Source organism: Lutra lutra, chromosome 3 (genome assembly GCF_902655055.1).
Source record: "Lutra lutra chromosome 3, mLutLut1.2, whole genome shotgun sequence".
Classification (NCBI taxonomy): domain Eukaryota; kingdom Metazoa; phylum Chordata; class Mammalia; order Carnivora; family Mustelidae; genus Lutra; species Lutra lutra.
Genome location: NC_062280.1, coordinates 124,946,791 through 124,970,404, shown reverse-complemented (window position 1 = coordinate 124,970,404; position 23,614 = coordinate 124,946,791). Strand labels below are relative to the sequence as shown.

General features: G+C 38.8%; 1 protein-coding gene across 9 annotated transcripts in view; it reads left to right on the top strand.

Moving 5' to 3' along the window:
* The window catches only part of LNX2 (ligand of numb-protein X 2), an 89,581-nt gene that overhangs the window by 45,486 nt on the left and 20,481 nt on the right, over window positions 1-23,614 (top strand). For 5 of the 9 annotated variants that reach the window (XM_047722986.1, XM_047722979.1, XM_047722981.1 and 2 more), the window contains 5 exons: window positions 397-909; window positions 12,756-13,003; window positions 14,241-14,440; window positions 19,379-19,747; window positions 23,233-23,373. In XM_047722986.1, coding sequence (XP_047578942.1) covers window positions 503-909; window positions 12,756-13,003; window positions 14,241-14,440; window positions 19,379-19,747; window positions 23,233-23,373 — 1,365 coding nt within the window. In that variant the 5' untranslated portion in view covers window positions 397-502. Of the gene's footprint in view, window positions 1-396; window positions 910-12,755; window positions 13,004-14,240; window positions 14,441-18,935; window positions 19,205-19,378; window positions 19,748-23,232; window positions 23,374-23,614 lie in introns of those variants that run through there. The other 4 variants (XM_047722984.1, XM_047722987.1, XM_047722983.1 and 1 more) reach the window with 4 other exon arrangements.

Below are 23,614 nucleotides of genomic sequence, written 5' to 3'. Positions count from 1 at the left end.
GGTGGCTCAGTGGGTTAAAGCCTCTGCCTTCGGCTCAGGTCATGATCCCAGGGTCCTGGGATTGAGCCCCACATCGGGCTCTCTGCTCCGCGGGGAGCCTGCTTCCTCCTCTCTCTCTGCCTGCCTCTCTGCCTACTTGTGATCTCTATCAAAAAAAATAAATAAAAAATCTAAAAAAAAAAACCAAAAAAACCTTGGTAATGTTGTAGCCAAGTAGCTTAACCAGCTAGCAAATTAGTTAATTTGTTAGGATTTTATGACTAATTTATCACCTGATCTAAATTTTATTTTATTTTTTAACCTAAAAAAGAAATAAACTAAGTAATATGATATTGATGACTTTTAGTCCCTCTTGACTGATACTAATTACAGTTGTGGTTTGTTTTGTTTATCTAGAAAAACCTTGATTTTAGTCACATACATCATTGCCCATTAGAGGAAACCATACGTGAAGTGAAAGTCTAACGTGTGAAGATACAGAAACTGCTTTGGTTGATTCAAAATGGGAACAACAAGTGATGAGATGGTGTCTGTGGAGCAGACCTCCTCCTCCTCCTTCAATCCTCTGTGTTTTGAATGTGGCCAGCAGCACTGGACAAGAGAGAACCATTTATACAATTACCAGAATGAAGTAGATGACGACCTGGTCTGCCATATTTGCCTTCAGCCTCTGTTGCAGCCACTAGACACCCCCTGTGGACACACGTTCTGCTGCAAGTGCCTCAAAAACTTCTTACAGGAGAAGGACTTTTGTCCATTGGACCGGAAAAGACTCCACTTTAAGTTGTGTAAGAAGTCCAGTATTCTAGTTCATAAGCTTCTGGACAAATTATTAGTGTTATGTCCATTTTCTTCAGTGTGCCAAGATGTCATGCAACGCTGTGATCTGGAGGCACATCTTAAAAACAGGTAAGCACAAAATGTAAAGTCTAGGGTTGATAAAAAGGTTGGTCAAACAAAAACTTCCTGAAGAGTACCAAGACATCAGTAAGTAAATGGACAAATCAGATACAAGAGACACACAAATAAGTTCTGTGGAACAACAGTTTTACATGACAATTTATCAAAAACATAGATACAGAAAACGACAGTGAAGAAGTACCTACTAATATTTTTGCTGGTATAACATGAAACTGTTACATTGATGTGGGCAGCAGGGTATAGTGATAGACTTTTTTCCAAGGCAGTTTAGCAGTTTGTTTCAAAAAGTGTGAATGTGAGTATCCTCTTATGTAGCTTATTATCCTAAGGAAATAATCCAAAAGAAGGAAAAATTATGTATAAAGATGTGTTCACTGCAGCATTGTGCATAGTTCAATAAATCGGAGTTGATCTAATTAACAGTAGGGAAGGGTTAAAACTACCATAGTATATCAACTCCACGGGATATTATGCAGACAGTACAAACAGTAATTTGGTTGCAACATGGAAATGAGGGTACATGATTTTATTTGCTAGGATCTTATAAAGAATTTGTGTTCAAGGACTAGACTGAATAAGAACTAGGGGTTGGAAAATTTAAAGCATTCAATGGGGATTTTTATTCTAATAAAGCTTTTTATTAAAAGGTTAAGTAATTTATTGAGCCAATTAGTGAGTTTTATAATTTGACATTAGTGAAAGACTTGGGTTTTAGAATTATTTATACCCTTAGGAAGGGTTAAAATATATCTCTATGTCTTATGTATGAAGAATCACATAGTATGACAGAAATAAATGTATTGATTTCTGGATTTCAGAGTTCAGCCACTTGTGCAATAGAAAGCTAGGATTGCTGTGAAAAATTCACAGTACAGTATATGGGGTATCATAGAATTGATGGAGATTATCTAACTTCATCCCCTCACTTTACAAATCAGGAAACTGAATCACAAAGATTTAGAGCTAATTAATGGTATAGTTAGGCCTAAACTTCTAATACTCTTATTTATAATTCTGATATACTGTGCTGACTTGACCACAGGTCAAATCATGTTCCCTACTACTATGTGGTAGTAAGTTTCCTGTAGACATGTGTATATGTGATCCTTCTATTCCTAAATATCAGTGTTATAAAATGAGGATACTCATTAGAAATAGTTAAGATACATGAGAAAGAACAAGATGTTTTTACCGTGTCAGAAACATGAAGATTTATAGAAAAATTGTTTAAATCTAATCTGTATTATCTAGTAAGAGCTAAGAAAAAGTGTAGGGTAGATACAGAGGCTTGTGAAAGTGCTTGTGGCCTTAGGTTTCCTTGTGTCCTCAGTCACCAGCAGGTGTAGGATCTGAGCACAACAGCAGAGACCTTGTACAAATCGACACCATACTTTTGAATGTGGTATTCTGGGTGGGGTCTGCTTACTGAGGTTGAGGAATATCTTAGGCTTGCCTTATTTCTCTCAGTTGGACTATTCCTTTTAGGGAATAGTTTTCTTCTGTGACTCTTTTACGAGTATCAGTTAGAGGATTTTAGAAGAACTGAACAAAGTCTCAGTTCAGTTACCAATTATTTTGAGAGCAGTGAGGTAAACATTGCACGGATTTTTAGGAATATTCACTTAACTAATATGCCTGCAAGAATTTAATGTGTAATTGATGTATCATTAGTATTTTGGATCAAGCAGTTTATGTTGATGATGTAAAAACTTGGGAACAGCACACTGTCCTTTCATTTGTAGGTTGGTAAAGGCTAAGCATTCATGTCCAGTTGCAAGTTCCATTTTCCAAGTAAGCTTGTTAATATTTGAGCTACTCGTTTAGTCATTGCCAAAGCATCTCAGTCCTATATAGTGAACGATACATTGAAAAAGGTGAATGATTTGAAAAGGTGAGTGACTGGCTTGATATAAACAGCCAAGAGTGATTATTGACTATGAAAAATAAAAAGGCAAATTACAAAGTACAATTTTTCTATCCCATTGGAATAGACATAGGTGGAACAGCCTGACCTTTCTCTAGTTTTCAGTTAAAAATGTTGATGTTAAGTAGTCTCTGCGAGCGGAGCACAAATTAGAATCTAATGCTGGCTTGTGAATTGTCTTTACTAGTCTTTGAATCCCTTTGCTAAAAACTGACACTCAGCTAACATTTCTTCATTTAAATGGTAAATCTATGCTCTGGTATCGGTTGCTGAGAAACTAGCCACCCCAAATGTAGTGACACAAAACAAGCATTTGATTCTGCTCATGGATTCTGTGAGTCAGGAATTCAAACAGGGCACAGCAGGGATGACTTGTCCCTTTTAGGTGTAATCTGGGCCACAGCGTGGAAGAACTGAAAGCCAAGGACCAAAACATTTAGAACTAGAGAATCTGCTTGCAAGATGGCTTCTTCATTCACATGTCCGGCACCCTGGTGGAGAAAACCAGAGGAACTGGCTCAGCTAGGAAAGCCTACAGGTGGCCTTTCCAGCATGGCAGCCTCAGGGTATTTAAAGTTTTTATGTGGCATTCAGTGTGGCAGAAGCTAGATGGCTTTGTATGAACTAATCTTGAAGTCACATATTATCCCCTATGCTGTCACTCTGTTTGAAGCAGTCCACTCAGATTCAATGGGACAGGGGACCTGGGCTTCACTTTGTGATGGGAGGAGGCCAAACATTTGCAGCCATGTTTTAACACCAACCCAGACAGGCAACTGAGTGATACCACGAGTCACAGAATATGATTATTCTGACTGTGGCATCTCTGCACACAGTCTCACTCATTTGAAAGAAATAGATAAGTTTCTTATAATTCATAGAATTTCAGGGGCGCCTGGGTGGCTCAGTTGGTTAAGCATCTGCGTTTGGTTCGGGTTTGTGTTTCAAACATTCTTGCCAGCATGTAAAAAGCAGATATATATATATATTTGCAAATCATATGAGAGTACAAGTATCCAGAATATATAAAGAATTTTTACAACTCAATGAAAAAGCAAGTAATCCACAATTTTAAATGGGTGAAAATTTTGAATAGATATTTCTCCAAAGAAGATTATTTAAATGGCCAATAAGCATGTAAATAAATGCTCAGCATCAGCAGTCGATTTTCATAATGGGTTGTTTTTGGTTTTTTTTTTTTTTTTGTAAATTGTAAGCATCCTGTATATATTTGGATACTAGAACCTTATTAAATATATCATTTGCAAATGTTTTCTTTTGTTCTGTTGATTGTCCTTTCACTTTCCCATGCTCTTTGAAGGACAGATGTGTTTAATCTTATGAAGTCCAGTTTCTCTGTGTTTTCTTTGTTTGCTTATGCTTTTGGTGTCATGGCCAAGAAATCAATGCCTAATCCAAGGTCACAAAGATTTATACTTGTTTTCTTCTAAGACTTTTATGGTCTTTGATCCATTTTTAATTAATCGTGATTAGAGAACATGCTGTGTGTAATTCAGTCCTTTAAATTTAATTAAGGCTTTTTTTAATGACCTAGCACATGGTCTACCCTGGAAAATGCTCCACGTTTACTGAGGAAGAATGTGTTTTATGCTCTTGATGGGTGGAGTGTTCTATAGATGTCCCGTTGGGTCTGGTTGATTCATAGTGTTATTAAAATCTTTCCCTGTTCTTCTTTCCCTGTTCTTATCTGGCCATAAGGGTTCAATCCATTATTGCAGGTGTGGCATTGAAGTCCTAAATTATTATTGTTGAATTCTCTATTTCTTCTTTAATTCTGTCATTTTTTCCTTTATGGACTTTGAGTGTCTTTTGTTAGTTACATTTATAATTGTTACAGCTTCTTGATAGATTAAACATTTTCATTGCTGTAAAATGTTGGTTGGTAGAAACAATTTTTTTTTTTAAGATTTTTTTGTTTGTTTATTTGGCAGACAGAGACATCACAAGTAGGCAGGGAGGCAGGCAGAGCAAGAGAGGGGAAAGCAGACCCCCTGCTGAGCAGAGAGCCTGATGCAGGGCTCAATCCCAGGACCCTGATATCATGACCTGAGCCGAAGGCAGAGGCTTAACCCACTGAGCCACCTAGGCACCCCTAGAAACAATTTTTTGTCTCAAAGTCTGTTTTGTCTAAAATTAGTATACCTACTCAGCTCTCTTTAGGTTATTATTTGCATGGTATACCTTTTTTTCTTCTTTTAATTTTGACCTATATGTGTCTTTGTGTGTGTCTCTTGTAGACACACTTACAGTTGGATCTTTTATTTTTGTATCCATTCTGCCAATCATTAACTTTTCATTGGAGTGTTTAATTTATATTTAAATATATTTATTATATTATTCATATTTATAAATTTATTGTATTATATTACTGATCAGGCAGGATTTGTGTCTGCCATTTTGCTATTCTGTCATTTTTTTGTTTCTCTGTTCTTCCATTACTTCCTTCTTTTGTATTTTTTTTTTCTTTTAAAGATTTTTATTTATTTATTTGACAGAGAGATCACAAGCAGGCAGAGAGAGGAGGAAGCAGGCTCCCTGCTGAGCAGAGAGCCCAATGCGGGGCTCGATCCCAGAACTCCGAGATCATGACCTGAGCCAAAGGCAGCGGCTTAACCCACTGAGCCACCCAGGCGCCCCCCTTCTTTTGTATTTTTATGTATTTTCTAGTATTCCCTTTTAATTCCTTCATCATTTCTGTTTACATATATATTTTTAATTGTTTTCTTAGTGGTTGCCCTGGGGATTATAATTAACATCTTAATTTATAACAGTCTAGTTTAGATTAATACAAACTTAATATCACTAGAGTACAGAAACTTAGCTCATAGATAGCTTGTTTCCTCCCTATTTTTTGTGCTGTTGATGTTATACAAATTACATCTTTATACATTATATACCCATTGAAACAATATAATTATTTCTTTTTGCAGTTGTCTTTTAAATCAGATAAGATTAAAAAGTAGTCATGAAACCAAAACTACTTTTTTTTTTCAAGATTTTATTTATTTATTTGACAGAGACAGTGAGAGAGGGAACACAAGCAGGGGGAGTGGGAGAGGGAGAAGCAGGCTTCCCGCTGAGCAGCCCCATGTGGGGCTGGATCTTGGCACCCTGAGATCATGACCTGGGCCCGAAGGCAGCCGCTTAACAACTGAGCCACCCAGGTGCTCCCCAAAACTACTTGTATGCTTTTATGTTTGTGTAGTTACCCTTACCAGCACTCATTTCTTCATGTGGATATGAGGTACTAAGTACCTTCCATAGCAGCCTGAAAGACTTCCTTTCGTGTTTTTTTGTAGGGCAGGTCTGATAGCAACAAACTTTTCATCTGGGAATGTCTTCATTTCTCCTGTTTTTGAAGGATGTTTTTTCTGGTTATAGGCTTCTTGGACAGTGTTTGTTTAGCACTTTGTGTTTACCACAGCCTCTTAGCATCCATGGTTTCTGAAGAAAAATCAGTTGTCAGTCTTACTGAGGTTCAGATGTATGTGATATGAGGTATTTTTCTCTTGCTGCTTTAAAGATTCATCAAATTCAGCAAGATTTTGGTTATGTCTTCAAATATTCTTTCTGCCCTCTTCTCTCTCAAAAATGACATATGCCATTTTTGTGGGATTCCAGTTCTCCATATATTAATACTCTTGTTAGTATCTCAGAGGTCCTTGAGAGTCTATCCTTTTTTTTTTTTTTTTTTTTTTTTTTTTTAATCCTCATTGTTTTTCTTTTTGTTCCTGAGACTGGGTAATCTCAATTGACATATCTTCGAGTTCATGGATTCTTTCTTCTGCCTGTTCAAATTTGTTGTGAATTCATTTTATTTATTATACTTTTAAACTCCAGAATTTCTATTTGGGTCTTTACTATAACTTATATTTCTTTATTGACATTTTTATTTGGTGAGACATCATTCATATGTTTTCCTTTAGGAATTTCCTTTAGGAATGATTTTGTCTGTTCTTTGAACATATTTGTAATGCCTGATATAGGTCATTGTCTGCTAAGATCAATGTCTAGGCTTCTACAGGGATAAGGTTTCTGCTATTTTTTTTCCTATATATGGGCCATACTTCCTTGTTTCTTTGCATGTGTCTTAATTTTGTACTGAACGCTAGACATTTTTAATAAGGTCTCTCAACATAGAGATTCCATCATTTTCTTTGAATAAATGCACTCCAGATTGCTACAGAACTTTGACTGATTTCCAGAGCTCAGAAAGAGTTGGTTCTGATGATCTTTGCCAGAGTTCTCATTCCTTTATGGAAAAGAGGCTTTTCAGACATTCTTTTTTTTTTTTTCTATTTTTGTGCATTTTTATTGGAATTCTAGTTAGTTAACATATAGTGTAATTTTAATTTCAGGTGTACAATATAGTGATTTGGCACTTCAATACAACACCCCGTGCTTATCGCAAGTGCCCTTTTAGTACCCATCACTTATTTATTTTTTATTTTTTTATTTAAATTCTAGCTAGTTAACATGTAGTGTAATATTGGTTTCAGGAGTACAATTTAATGATTCATCACTTACATATAACATCCAGCATTCAATACAGCAAATGCCCTCCTTAATCCTCATCACCCATTTAACCCATCCCCCACTCACCTCTCTCCATCAACCCTCAGTTTGTTCTCTGTCGTTAAGTCTCCTATGTTTCACCTCCTTCTCTTTTTTTCCCCATTTCCCTATGTTCCCCTATGTTTTGTTTCTTAAATCCCCTATGAATGAAATCTTTTAATCTGACACTACTATATCTTAAATCAAGTTAGTTCAATGTAATTTTCTTCCTGAAGAGAGCCAGAATAGTGGGAATACAAGCATAACCTTCAGCAGGAAAGGAAAATTTGGCTCTGCTTGCTGTACGAGCCTTCTGGCTTTATTTAAGAAAGTTAAAAGACACACCAGTATATAGAGATACCTCCATAGGGCAGTATAGCCCTCAGCCTATGGCAAGTCACGGTGTCCTTTTTAAGGGGCAGCCCACTATCTCAGAGCTCCCTTTCTGCCCACATTGTGTCAATACATGCCTACTCTCATCTAATTAAATGTTGCATGCATTTCTTTTAATTTTTATTCTTTTTTTCCCCCAAAGCATTCATTTAATCATGAAACAGACATGGATATGGTAGAATCAGGAAAAAGAGTGTATCAAAACCTTTTCACTTTTATTAAAGATGTTGACAATGAGATCTTTATAAAATGTCAGTACCTTCTATTTGTTATACAATAAACCTCTACTTCTAAGTAGGAGACATAGGCCATTTACAGCAACCATCTTAATGTGTAAAATAATACTGAATTCTTTCTATAAAAATGTTTGGCGGGGTGCCTGGGTGGCTCAGTGGGTTAAAGCCTCTGCCTTCGGCTCAGGTCATGATCCCAGGGTCCTGAGATCAAGCCCCACATAGGGTTTTCTACTCAGTGGGGAGCCTGCTTCCTCCTCTCTCTCTGCCTGCTTCTCTGCCTACTTGTGATCTCCGTCTGTCAAATAAATAAATAAAATCTTTAAAAAAAATGTTTGGCTAAAATATGAAACACCTTTGCAACAAAATTGGCAATGTAGCTTAAGTAAGATTTCAGAAGTGTCCCCTGGAAAAAAAATGGGAATGTTTCCTTTTGCCAAATAAACTCTAAACAGTTCAAGTTAAGATGCCATAAATTAGACAAGGCTAGAAAGGAGCTTCGTGTTACTAGAAAAGAACAGCATGTAATGTGTACTTCTTCCATGTCAAACTGACAACCACATAATGACAATGACTTATCATACGTAAGAAAAGTAGAATATGTTCTTCAGAAGGAAATGATATTCCGAGATAATTCTTATAAGCAAATCTCTTATCGAAGTCTTGAATAGCTTCAGAGAACATTATCACAGAATGGGCAGAGATCATTTCTATCATGTTAAAGGATTCCTTTTATATTTTAGATACCCTCCGTAAATAGAAACACACATCAAGTATCAACACTTGTAAAACTGATCCTCTGAATGAAACATTTCTTTACTACCACACAGTTCATGGCTGCATTTGGAGCAAAGGTTTAACTCATGCTAATCTGGACAAGCCCAGGTGGGGACTGATCTGGAGTCTTAGCAGATGCTCCTGTCCCTGGGCTCCTGGGTGGGACCCATGACACCGTTGCACACTGCTGGTGGGACCCACCTGGGTTTTCTGCTTCCTGCTGACACACTGAGTATTGTAATGGTTTCCTACAGGCCTTCAAAGAACTACACTTGAATTTCGGTTTCTTCTCTTTTTTTTTTGTTTTTGTTTCTTTGTTTTTGTTTTTCCCTACTGGGGATTTTATCTTCACTTCTTTTTAATGTCTTTAACTTTACTTTTTCTCATAGGGAAATCTACATCATGTTTTCACTCTAAAATCAAAATCACCCTCAGATTCTTCACCGGATGCAGAGTCTAGATCAGAGCCATCTGCACTACCGCTGCTGTGGGTCTTCCTCTTTCGTATTGCAGTGTGCACTGCTGCTTATCTTGTCCCTGAAATACCATGAAAATCCCCTTCCTCCAGAATCTTACCCAGATCTAAATAATCACTGGCTATGCAGCAGTTGGAGCTGTGGGGAGACTTAGTCATTGTTCTATTCACTGTTGCCCCATTTTCCTTTGCTTTTATCTTGAGCTTCCTCTGCGTACCATGGTGACAATTCAAGTTGCTTCACTGATAAAGCCAGTGTGACTCTTAAGTCTCCCCGGCATAGCTTGTCATCCAAAGCCATCCTTTTCTAGGGGTTTCTCTTATAGTGGAATGTTTTCTTTCTAGAGGCTCTTCAGTTTAGGTTTTGATGTTTCTAATTTTAACTCCTCTGGTGGTGTTCTAGGCTTCTTATTTAAAAGTGCAGTTGCAGAGCCAAAACCATTGCCACTGTCAGAGTCCTCAACTATGAGTAATTGACTGTTTGTTATGCTTCGTGGGCCATAGCACGGCCCCCTTCAAGACTGGAAATAGGTAATTTTCAAAGTCTTGTTGACGGCAGTGTGGTTTCAGTGCCCTCTCACAACCAGACACTGGAGCTCTGCGCCCCCTGCCACCAGCCTTCCAGTGATTACCAGCCATCCTTGTTCTATTCATTGTTAATATTTCCTGTACTAGCCTCCTGCTACATTGACCTACCTGCCTGAATGATCCAAGTTATACCCCCGATGCCAGTTGTGGTTTGTGGTGGTGGTGTTAAATGCTCCATTTAAAAAGATGCATTGATTTTGTTGTTTGTGATTTTTGCTTGCTTTTTAATTTTCACTAAGAACTTTCTCATATTCTCTGATTGTGCTTCTGGACACTATTTTGTGGAACAAATTCACTTTGCCCTAGAAAAAAAACTCCGTAAGAATGAATTTAGGAAAGGGGTACCTGGTTGCCTCAGTCAATTAAGTTTTCACCTCTTGGTTTCGGCTCAGGTCCAGATCTCAGGGTCCTGGGATCAGCCCCTCATCGGGCTCCACACTCAGCACAGAAGTCTGCTAAAGATTCTCTTTCCCTCTGTCTCTGCCCCTGCCCCACTCTGTCTGCCCCTCCCCTGCTCTCTCTTTGCTCTCTCTCTCTCTCAAATAAATAATCTTTAAAAAAAAGAATGAATTTAGCATGATGTAGTGGAAAGAGCAGATGTCTTTGGCATCAGCTCTGAGTTTGTTTGGATTTTGACTTTGCAACTTAATAGCTGTGGGACGTTGCCTTAGTTAAGTGTCAAGTTTCCCATCTGTAAAATAGGGATAACAGAGTGGTTGTGAGGATTCAGTGAAGTGTGGTATGTAGAGGTCTTTCCTCGGTGACTGGCACAGATTAGACACTCAACAAATGAGTCTTCCTTTCTCTTTCAGTTCCAAATGTTTACAGACTGGAGGAACCATGGCTTTGAGCTGTCTGTGGTCAAGACGTTTTTTCCAGGCCTGCTCTGATTTACTCATTCCCTGTCTTTTTAAAACAGTTCTTTTGAGGTATATTTCGCCTACCATACAATTCATCTATTTTTAAGATGTGCAAGTCAGTGTTATTGAGGATACTCCCTGAAGTCTGCAGCCATCATCACAATCGAATTTTTAGAACATTTCCAAAGAGAAAGCCCGTACCCATTGCAGCCATGCCCTAGATGCCCAGGTTGTGAATGGTCTGTCCCAATCCTCATTTCCCCTCAAGCCCAGTAAGTTTTAGTGTGCAGTTTTTAATAGAAGGCATACACTGTGTGAACAGAAATGCTTGTACCATAGTCTGGGCTTCTGCCCTCATCACCGAAGGCGTTCTCTCTGAGGTTACCATGACTTTTTAACTGCCAAAGCAAAGTAATGCTTTTTGGGTCTTATCTTATTGGCCTCTTTCATGGCATTTGCACTACTGGTCATTTTTTCTTTGTTGACACTCTTGCCTCCCTTGTGTAGTTTGAAGTCTTTCTCTCATGGTCTCCTCCTGGCTAGTTGTTCCATCTCTGTGTGCACAGCTGCCCATCTGTTTAAAGGTGGGTGTTGCGCAGTCCTCTGTAACCTTCCTGAGTGCTGGATGAATGCGTTCTTCCATATTTCTCTGTGATATCACATGAAATACCTTTATTTAGTCCCTCTTAGCAATTTGCTGTCCCATTGGGATGTAAGTATACCTGGTTCTTTATCTCTCTAACAACTTCAGGTTTCCAGTTTTAAATTTATTCTTGGATAAGATAAGAGGGGCTTTACAGTTACTTAGTTTGTAGGATTTTGTAGTTGTTAGCTAGGCTCTTTCCCAGCTATGCACATTCTGCTTATGTTTCCTTCCCACTTCCTGTTCCTAGTCTGTTTCCCCATCGAAGACTGGCTGTTACGCATATGGATACCAGTGTGTGATATGCATTTGGGGAATTGAATCTTTACCTATATTTTTAGTCTCAAGTATTTTTTTATGATCCAGTTTTTGTCACCATTTTTTTATTGAATGAAATAGTTTTAAAATGCATTTCTCATGAAATCTACTTACTTGACAAAAATCATTTTTCTCAGTGATACAATTTTCCAAGTTACTTGTCAGGTCCTTGCAGGAACATTTCCTGGAGTGCTGCACAACAATGCAGAACGAAAATCATTTGTCCTCTTTCTGAATAAGGTGATGCGGAAACAGGGAATGAGAAAAAGCTGAATAAAGAAATTCCATAGCAATCTTTTTCAAGAACTTGAAACCCACAACTTATCTTTATGAGGGGAGTTTGTGAGGGGAAATTTATTACTTTTACAGCTAAGGGATAGCTTCCAGTTTTCAATAAATTTAATCCTATACTTGATTTTTAATGAAATTTGAGATTTTAAAAAATATTATCACCGAATGAAGTCTGCAGCCCTAGACATAAGACCGCCACCCACCATACGCAGCCTCTTGGGCCTTTGCTCTGCTTTTCTGCAAGTGGCAGAGCCTCAGATTATTGCTCCTCACTAATAAATGAATGTGTACTCTTGGCCCTGAGAGCGGAAAGGAACAGTGTCACTCAAGGTCCAAGTCTGGATGCAGGAGCACATTGTGGAAGAAGACTGCTGTTTCCACTCTTGTTAAGGAGTTAAGCCGTCCCTGTGAAAAAGGGGTTATGCAATCAGGATCTCAGAATAGTATTTGCAGTGTACTGTCAACTGTGCTGGTGTATTTCTGGGACTAGTATATATCTGAATACAGGTTTTTATTGAAGTATTTTTTGAGAAACACACGAAGCCACTATTTGTGCCAACGCCTGTTTTAAGTTTGCTACACAGTGTGGTAGGAACTTAGTTTGAGCAGAGGTTAAAATCAGAATTACATACCACTTGTGGATTACCTCTAGGTGAGTTTGGCATTGAAGCAGTGGCTATTCTGTTGTTGGGGAACAAGCTGTCAATCATTTTTTCCTTTCATATCATCTGGGAACCCCCTAATGCTCTCTTTCTAGATGTCCTGGAGCTTCTCATCGGAGACTTGCCCTAGAAAGGAGGAAAACTGATAAAGCTCAGACAGAGATTGAGAATGAAAGTGGAACCACTATAATAGATCTTCCAGGTACTTTATCCCTCGAAACGGACTGTTCAGGGACAGGCACAGCGCCTACTGAGTGCAGCTTGACGTCAGCGTCTCTGCCCGCGTGGCCTGAGGAGCCTGGCCTGGACAATCCCGCCTTCGAGGAGAACACGGCCACTGACAGTATGTGCTCTTCACCTTGCTTTTGCTTTTCATCTGTTTTCAAATCAGATATTTCCTTTCTTCTCACTACTCCCTATTACTTTCCCTACATGGGGTGTTGGTTTTTTTGTTTTTTTTTTCCTCTTCAACAAATAATTTTACTGAGATATGCTTCACATATTACATATTCACCCTTTAAGTGTACAAGTCTAACAGTTTGCAGTTTAGAAACAGAAAGTGAGTCTTACCTTGAGGCTGGTTATCCTTCCCCCTCCCCCTCTTCTGTTGTAGTCCACAAATTCACTGGTCATCAACAGACTTCTTTTGTTGGTTTGTTTTAAAGCCTGTTGCTTCTTGATTAAGAAATCCACAGCATCAAGAAGAACAAAAATAATACCTCAGCCTAAGTGCTTATTCTGTGTTAGCACTGTGCCAAGCACTTTACATATATTAACTTATTAAATGCTTGTACCAATACTGGATTTTTTTTTAATGATGAGGAAACTTAGTCAGAGAGTCATTGGTCAAAGTCTGAGAGCCAGGAAATGGCTGGGTATGTATCTGACTCCAAGACCATGCGTCTGACTATTGCTGTCCTCTGGTAGCAGCCACTGATCTGTCTACATGACCCACCAGGAAACAGGCAGAAAACCTCTAGTCATAGATCTTGGGCATATCTTAATAGTTGGCCCTGTGTCTTACTTTTAAATAGGTTTATCTCTTATGAAAATTCCAATTTTTCTACAAATCCCAGTTTTCCCAGCCATGGCTATAACACTTCTTCCATCTCCTACTGCTCAGATCAAGACTCTCCTCTTCTTGCTTAATGTGATGACTTTGTCAACCACTATGGTGATTGTATGTCACAGAGTTTGTCTTTTTTATTTCATATGTACTGCCTTGTACTGTTTACAGTTGTTTCATGGGTCAAACTTTCTCTGATCAATTAGGACAAGATGATATTGTCTGTATATTTCTTTATCAGATCACTGTGTGGTCCCTAGTGATCTGATGCATAGTAGTTATTTGTTGATTATTTACTGATCACCTTTCGAAGAGGAAGTGTTTTGCTAATCTTACCTATTGGTGTTTTGGTCATTCTATTTTTCTTATCCCGTGGTATTGCTTTGTTATTAATCATCTATTAGCATAAGGTCATCACTAATGATAGACGATAACTTACTTACCTGAAGATAATCAAAATATAAAACGTTTTTCTTTCCACCTATTTTTCTCTCTCTCGTTTTTAACTTGGCAGCTACGCAACAGCCGGTTAGTTTACCGGAAGGCGAAATTACCACAATTGAAATTCACCGGTCTAATCCTTATATTCAGCTAGGAATTAGCATTGTGGGCGGCAATGAAACGCCACTGATTAACATTGTTATCCAGGAAGTCTATCGAGATGGGGTGATCGCCAAAGATGGAAGACTCCTTGCTGGAGACCAGATTCTTCAGGTATCAATTTTTAAAATTATTTTGTTATCTTGCCTCTTTTTTTGCTCTTATTCATCAGTTTAAAACTGAGGAAATTATGGTACTGTGGAACCTGACTTATAAAAAGGTAAGTTTTACTGTTTTTTTTTAATGCAAAACAGATCAGAATTTATCTGTAATTTCTCCAATTTCCCCCAAACACATGGAATGTATTTTTACCCCTCTCTTAAATTTGATCCCACGTGTGCCTCAGTGCGTGGCTCTCCGGGCCAGCTGGATTCCTCCTGGCTTGGACTCCATGGTTGGCTATTTTGGGGCCACCTTCACTGCTAAATTCTCTTGTCCCATTGGCTGTATCCCTAGTTCCAGGGTACCATGCATCAGTTACCTTCATTGTCTAATTTATCCTTCTCTACACTGATTACTATAATCTAGAAAAGACAGGTCACACAGCACAAGTTACTTAAAACTTATACCATTGAATTTAAGATAGACTTCGGAAATCACGGCCACCTCTTGTTGGCTCTCAAACGCACTCTCGTCCACAAACAGCCTGACTCTGCACTAACTCTTGATGCTACCCTCTCTCTCTTCTCTTTAAAGAGAAATAGCTACTCCAACAAAAGAACTAGCTTCGGGCAAGATGATATTATGTTAGAGGGCATATGTTAGATGGGCATGAGATGGCCAGAATTCTACTGTTCATGTGAATTCTAGAGTTCATGTGAAAATTGACCTGGATATGTGACCCATACGAGTGTAAGTGGTACTTGAAGCTAAAAGAATGGATATTTAGGAGAGAAGAAATAGGCATGAATGAGAAAAGATGTCTTCTAGGAACCCAAGCTCAAGGACTCTTGCCTTCTCGATTTCACTGCTTGGTCCTTCCCCACGGTCTGTTGGTATTCACCCCTTCCCTTTTCCCTGCCACCTCTCTGGTCTGTGCCATCACTGCTTCATGTCTAACCCAGTAGAATCAATACCCCTGCCTCCCTACTCTTCTCTGAAATCCGGTACGACCATTGTCAGGTTAATACATCTGTAACTCTGCTTTCCCTGGGAAGATTGGACCAGAGGATCAAGTCCATACTGATTCATCTAATAGTCAGGGTCCTCTGTGGACTCTTACACAACCTGTCCCCTCAGCCTTAACCCTTGCTTTTTCTTTCAGCTGTAGCCATCTGTGTTTTACTGAAGCATCATAGGCATGGTGGTCAGAGCTGAGGGTATAATTAAGAGCAAAAAGCCACCCCTGCCCTCATAGAATTTATAATCTAGCAGAAAAGCCAGACATAGCAATCTCCATGCTTCCCTCCACATTTCAGCCTGTCCCCATTGTGCTATAGCTTCCCAGCCTTCATCCAGAAAGCCCTGCCCTGCCATTTTCACCCATTCAGACCTCTTCTCACTTTAAGTGCTGAAAAGACATTCCTTCTCTTCACCACTTAATACATAATCAGTAACAGAGAGTTATTCAAATGCAGTGTCTTCCTTTGGGGATGGCAGCCGCCTTAATAGTATGTACTATGGGACAGGCTTCTCACAGTGCTGTGCCTGGAGTCGGTACCCGGGACATACTTGCTGAGTCAATAAAAGAGTGGATTTGGTTATGATATCCTGTTGGGAATAGCTGTCTTCTTCATTAAAACAAAACTTAGAACCTCTAGGATTTTTAGTTCTTCAAGAGAAATGTCCAGAGGGGAAGATAGACAAACTAGGCTCCAAGAGCAGCAAGGATTGACCTTTCCATTGGGGGTTCCTGGCTTTGGTTTCCACGCCCATCCGTATTCTGCCTCTTGTAGTTTGTGATTTCCACTTCAACACTTGAGCCCAAAACCCCTCCTTCGTTGCACTTGGCCTGGCTGACACAGACTGAACTTCCAGTGTTTTGTTCTTTACTAAATCCTAAGAGGAAATAGGAGAATACAGGAAGCATAACTAATCCAGCTTATGTAAAATCCAGTTTCTGATCCTACCATAGCTAGCTATTTACCGCATTACTGTGTTTGCTGTCCTTTTATGATATTAGTAGTACTCTGGTTGCATGAGGTTGGCACAGCTCTCTGGACACCTTACCCTGTATTCCTTCTACCCCAGCTCCTAAACTGATTCTCCGTGGAGGAACTCTTGTAGCTGGTTTTGACATTTTGACATCTTTGTGGCCAAGACCAAAAGAGCCAGATTGCCCTTTTCTGCAGCTTAACAGTGTTCTTTTCTTCTCCACTTCTGGCCTTCCAAGCTATAATTGAGTTTACATTTATATTCATCTTTTGTTCTTTGCTACCAGCAGTGTGCCAGCTTTGGATATTAACATTTTTACATATTTCTCATGCTTTTTCTAAATTTTAAAGGTAAAAACAAATGCTTTGTTCTTATTTGCATTTCTTTGAGTATAATTGAGGTTAAATCTGTAACCTCAGATTTACTAATGTATTTAATATATAGTTTGCTAATATGTTAGCAAATATATAAAAATGTATAAAAATATATTTAATATATAGTTTTGTTTGCTATAGGGTTTTGTTTGCTAATATATTTCATCTACAGGCTTTTTTACTGGTCTGCTTTGGAGAATTGTTTAATAACATAACTGAATCTGTATACCTCAAATAAAAATCTAATTATCTGAAATACTGGCTATAATTTGGGGAATTAACTCAAAGCTATAAATCAGCATTGTAGACATTCCAGTGCATTATTATTGTTTATGGAGGCATACATATTAATAACCCTAATAATGGCAATCTTAAATCCATTTTAATGATTTCAAATTGATACAAAAATTATGAGCACATAACCTGATTATTGAATTCACAAAGGGTCTTTCCTCTTGTGGGCCTGACTTCTCATTGGCCTTTGGCTGGTATGCTGGAGCCAATAAGTAAAGCCACACTACTTGCCCAAATACAGAGTAGTATTTATGGTCATTCAAAAGGAAACACTTGGAAAGAATGCTCCTTAGTATATTTTTACTACCTGGTTATCTTCCACTTTTTGTAAGCTACATAAATAATACTGTGAGCCAATTTGAAAATACCTTAGAGTCATTAAGATGGTTTATTTACAGACCAAAGGGCTAGCTAGCCTGTGTTTTTAGTTTAGCAAACTAGATGTAGTAACAGTGCGTGGCTTTGGTTTTCCCACACTGATTATATATATATGTGTGTGTGTGTGTGTATTTATTTTATATATATACCCACACATCCATGTTATTCTATTAAATAACCTCTTTGAAAAGGAGAACCATATACCCTCAGGGTCTTTCGCAGTGCAGCATTTTGAGCAGTTTGAAGAATAAAATAGTATAAGAGATTACATCAGTATTACTATTAAAAATAATACAAATTTCAGAACATGATTAAGAGTACGTATTTACAGTGCCATCTGAGTCTTCAGTGATTTATTTGCTTTTGGTTTTGAAGGAAAATAATTGCAGTCGTGTCTTGACTGCATTGGTACAAAATATATTTAGCTAAAGATGTGGTAAAGTTTACTCTCTTGGTGCTATTTCTACAACATCTAGCAACAGTATTTTATTTGGTCTCTGCTTTCTCTGTGTTTCACTGGCAACCACACATTTGTGAAGGGAAAATCTCTGATTGTAGGATATTCCACAACCCACATCACAAAGATGGTGTGAGGCTACATACTTGCACGTGGCTAGCGCTGGGTTCCAGCCAGATGTTTGTAAAGTCATTTGTGATAGATGTGAATTTAAGATGGAAAAATAAGAACCTAGAGATAAGTGGCTTTTTAGCTGAATAACCAGAAATGATGAGTTTTGACTAACAAATCCACGTCAGGCTGGTTTTTTAGAAGCTGCCTTTAAGTTCTGTTCTTGACCCTATGTTACTCAACTTTTTCATCAAGGATTTGGATGGCAACCAAATGCACAGATGTTGCAAAATTGGGAGAAGAGCAAGTCTGTGTGTGAGATCTATGGCATTTGATGCCTGAATTTTAAAAGATGTCAGCAGGCCCAAATCAATAAAATTCAAGTTAGTGGTGCTCAAAACTGTCAACCCAAGAAGAGTAGGAAGGGGGACGGCTTTCCTTAACATAGATTCATGTGAAAAAGATTGAAGGGTTTGGGTAATCACAAGCACCTATCCCAGAGCCTGCCACATAACCGATACAAGAGAATGTCGATTTCCCGTTTGCTGTTGGTGCAGACAGATGAAGAGAGGAATTCTAATTGTGATAAATACTAAGAATTGTGCCAACGCCTTCCTCTGACTTAGGTGAAAAACTGAAGCTGGGTGTATTTTCTTAGTCATGTTCATTTCCCAGGATCAGTCACTATACTCATTTCAGGGCCATAAGGTTTAGTAAATAAATGTTCTGTGAGTACTGAGTTAAGCTTGTTGTATTAGATAGATGTTACACTTGAGTGCTAAACAGAGTGAAACTGTAATTACCTGCTTTTCTTTGAAGTAAAAATGACTGATCTGAGATCAGGTTGTGTATCTGGAATGTGACCCTTTTCTTAAAATAAAACTTGGTGTATTTTTTCCAGCGTAAGTGTTTTTCATTTGGAAAAGCCACATCAATCCAGTAGAACTTCAATTTCTGTTCCACTAGAACTAGTATTTTGTTGGCACTTGCCATATGCTGCTGCTGTCTCTGCATTCTCCTCCTGGTCCTGTGAAGCAGAGAGTAAACCCATCTCACTGCTCAGGGGACACACTCAGACATCCCGCTACTGGCAGGACCAAGGACTCTGATTCAGCACCTTCGCTGAAGCCTGAGATCCTAACTGCCATTCTCTACTTCGTGCTAGTCATTGTGAGTGAAGCTTAGGAACTGTGCATTTTAAAACATCTTCAGAGGGCTTTTCTTTGTAAATGATGACTGTATATCATTTTCCAAAGTCAGTTTCTTTTGGAAATGGCATATAAATGTTTATAAGTTGAGAAGATAAAAGATTGTCCCACCTTGGTCATAATTCTTTTCTTCCAGGTCAACAACTGTAACATCAGCAATGTGTCTCACAACTATGCCAGAGCCGCCCTTTCCCAGCCCTGTACCACACTGCACCTCACCGTGCTGCGAGAGCGGCGCTTTGGGAACCGGACGTACAGCCACCCCGACAGTAGCTCTCCCCGGGAAGAGGTCTTCCACGTGGTCCTTCACAAACGGGACTCTGGTGAACAGCTTGGCATTAAACTCGTTCGAAGGACCGATGAACCTGGTGTTTTTATCCTTGATCTGTTGGAAGGGGGCCTGGCTGCACAGGATGGAAGGCTGAGCAGCAATGACCGAGTGCTTGCCATCAATGGACATGACCTGAAGCACGGAACCCCTGAGCTTGCTGCCCAGATCATTCAGGTACATGCGGATATGCATTCCACGTGCTCAGTCTTTATGTCGATGTTTTCGTAACTTGAGAACCTGGGAGATATTTGATATTTCATGGGGGGAAATCAAACATGGCTCCCCAAATCCTTCAAAATGCACAATAGATTATTTTATCATTACAGATAAAATCCTGTCTGGAAAACTGTATCCCTGTGAACATTTAGCCTTGCTCTTTATAGAGTGCAGGCTCTATATTTTCACATGGGTTTTTCATTTGCTCCATGGGTCCACCTAAGCCCAGACATAAAAAACACGTTTATGTCCACATTTAACACGTGAGACAAGCAAAACTTGAAGGAGCTGTGGTTCCAAAGTTGTGACTTACCTGCTCTTGTAACTTTCACTCTCCGCTTCAGCTCCATACAAGTGGGGAAAATCAATTTTTATTGAGAATAACTCATTATCTCTGTAGTGCCTTTTTTATAAAGCATTCAGAGCATTTCAAACACATCATAACTTGTGTTCTTACAGTATCCCTATGAAGTAAAAATGGTTATTATTAGAGAAAAAAGATTTTCAATAAGCATTAAAATAAGTAAAGTAGAGGGGCACCTGGGTGGCTCAGTCATTGAGCATCTGCCTTTGGGTCAGGCATGATCCCAGGGTCCTGGCATCCAGCCTTACATCAGGGCTCTCTGCTCAGCCGGGAATCTGCTTCTCCCTCTCCCACTCCCCCTGCTTGTGTTCCTTCTCTTGCTCTCTATCAAATAAATAAATACATACATACATACATAATAAACAAAATCTTTAAAGAAAGAAAATAGCTTTAAAAAATTTTTTTAAAAATAAGATAGAAAAAGTAGAAAATCATCCAGAGCAGACCTTCCAGTTCTATAACCTACCAGAGCATTTAATGATATGGGTATCTCCTACAGTGATGGGGGTGAAACAAAGATGTGTATGGTGTTTTATTTTGTTTTTTTAAGTAAGCACAAGAAAACACTCTTACATAAAGGAAACCAAGCAGTAACATAATCGAGCATCAGGAATTAAAGTAGGTTGATAGTCACTGAGAAATGTGTATAGTAGACAGAATTGAGTAACAATGAAGATTTAAGCTACTGTGTAAGAAAACCCAAATTTAAACCCCATTTAAGTTACTCCTTTTCACAAATGTTTGGTTCATTATAACTATGGGAACACACACACCCGGTAGCCATCTTGCATTAGGAGGGAGATTTAGGCGTTGGTCTCTTGTCACAGACTTGAGATTTAAAAAAAATTGGATACAGATACTTATATATGATATCAAATATAATATATTGCTCAAGTTGTTTCTTTGTGAAAAAAATCTTAATGTTTTGGATTCTGAGAATAACATGTATTCCATGTCTGAAAAGGAGACTAAGGAAGACAAAATACAGAAAATGAAGAAGGAAGTCAAAATCACAGTCAGTCTAAACTCCATAAGATAGTGACATTAATGTTTTGAAGAACATCGTTACAAACATTTTTCTGTGTATGCCTACAAATAAATAGGTACATATTTACGTAGGTACTTACACATGCACTCAGCTTGCAAATTCTGAGTTTGCCACCCTTTCTTTATGTCAGCTGTATGTTGTGGACTCTTACCCTGAAAATTGATGCATCATGATATAGCTGTATAGTAGGCGTGTTGTGCTAAAACTTACATAAACACTCCCCTGTCAACAGACTTTAACGTTTTGTTTTCAAGTTTAAGACATTTTGCTAAACTTCCCTCTGGAAAGATCATACCAGTATATACTCCCAGCAATAGGGCATGCCACTTTTTTATGAAATACAGGTATTGTCATTTAGGCATCCTGCATTTTTAAAAATCTTGACTTTAACAGAATTCTTTTGTTGTGCTTGAAACCCTGAAATGTTAGATAGGCAGTTAGCCTAAACCCAAATGTTGGCCCATCGTTTAAAGCTTATATGTCCACTTCCATCACACACCCAGAATTTTGTCTTTTAAGAAATCAAAAAAGATCAGGGATTTGTTTGTTAATAGGTTTGCATAAGCAGGGGTCTTCCCGTAAAGCTAAATTACTGGCTATAGAGTATTTGGTAGGGGTGAGTGTTAGGCAGTAAAGCAAACAATTCTTAACATTGAAATGAGATCACAGAGGGGCTTCTCACCCTTCACACTGTGTGATCTAATAATCGGAAGTGTCAGAATCTCAAATATCTGGATTCTAAACGTTCTACTTTGGCATTTACCTGTTAGATCAAATCCCCAGACTCTGGCCACATGAGAAGTCTTATTCTTTCAGTTGTTTTGAAGAATTGTCTGAAACTAGTTTAATGAAATGCTTGAATAAGTAAATGACTTTAATAGGGCCTTAAAATTGGTTATCACTCAGGTACCTGGGTACCTTAGTGGTTAAGCATCTGCCTTCGGCTCAGATCCTACATCGGGCTCCCTGCTCCGCCAGGAGTCTGCTTCTCCCTCTCCCTTTGCCCCTCCACCCTGCTCTCTCGCTTTCTCTCTCAAATAAATAAACAATCTTTTTAAAAAATTATCATTTTCACTCCTTCTCCAACTTGAGAACTGAAACTGGAGTGATTTCTTAACATTACTGACTGCAGTCATGGGGGAGGGTTCTACTTTCCACCACAGCTTCTTGAAAGCAGGCTGTCAAAATTTCCCATAGAAATGATAGTAAACTTGGGAAGTTGTAGTCATGACCAAGAATCAGCATCAAGGAGACCAGGCCTGTACATTAAAAGCAAAGATAAAATAGCTTTAAACAGCATAATAGATGTGAATCTGTTTCAGATCTAGATCTATAAATATAGATAATGGACCTCTAAATTCAACGTGGTTGTCATCCCCTCTAAAATTACATTTATGTGTGAGTGCACGTATGACATATATACACACACAATATGTAATGTATATAAATACTTATCCTGTTTTACAGGACCTTTGTTATCATTCTTTTCAGGACTGTTGAAGCTGATATCCTATTTTCGATTCGAACCTGTGGTGTGTGGAAACAAAGCTATACATAGTTTCATTGATTATCACTCTCAAAGTAGCCATCCTGGAATTTATTTCAGAAATCACAAAGGATTCTAATCCAGTTTTGAATCCGTTCGTCCTTTTATCTTCTTTCCTCTCTTTCTCTCAGTGCCAAGGCCAATTTTGCAGGGGAGGGAAGTATGAAAAGACAGTTACCCTTCAAGAAATCATGGGGAGATCAGAACCCAGGCTTTGCTTTGGTTATGTCCTTGGTATTTCCAGGGTTAGGGAAGGCTTACCCAAGAGGTCTGTGTGTGGCTCTTTTACCTGCAGAAGTTTTAAAGTATTAACTCCTGAAATGAACTCCCTCCTCTGCCCCACCCCCAGCAGGGGACTGCAGTCCTCACTCAGGTGAGACTCTGATACAGCGATGATAAGTGCATTGAAAATTACCATCCCTATAATTTTTTTAAGTGAGAAGCATCATTAATGACTGGTGGTTATATATGTGTGTTTTCTCCAGGCTAGTGGCGAGAGGGTGGATTTAACAATTGCTAGGCTGGGGAAATCCCAGCCTGGTAACCCTGTCCGAGACGCAGGAGCTCAGAGTAGCAGCCAGCACCATGCGCAGCCGCTGTACCACAACAGACCCAGCTCACATAAGGTGAGGCCTCGAGTTTGCATGTTTTCATTCATCTGCCCTCAGGGGATCCTTGTTACAAACTGGTAAGATTTAAGTGAGGGCTGTTACTCTGTTGGAAAAGGTGAACACTGGTGTTTGGGGTGTGGAATGTGTGTTTGGCTACCTTGAGAGTCCCTGTACAGTCTGTTCCTCAGCCAATAGGGGTGGTTTCTTAGTAAGAAGGTCCCTCTGCCAGATTGATGAGAAGTGTTTGATCTTCTAG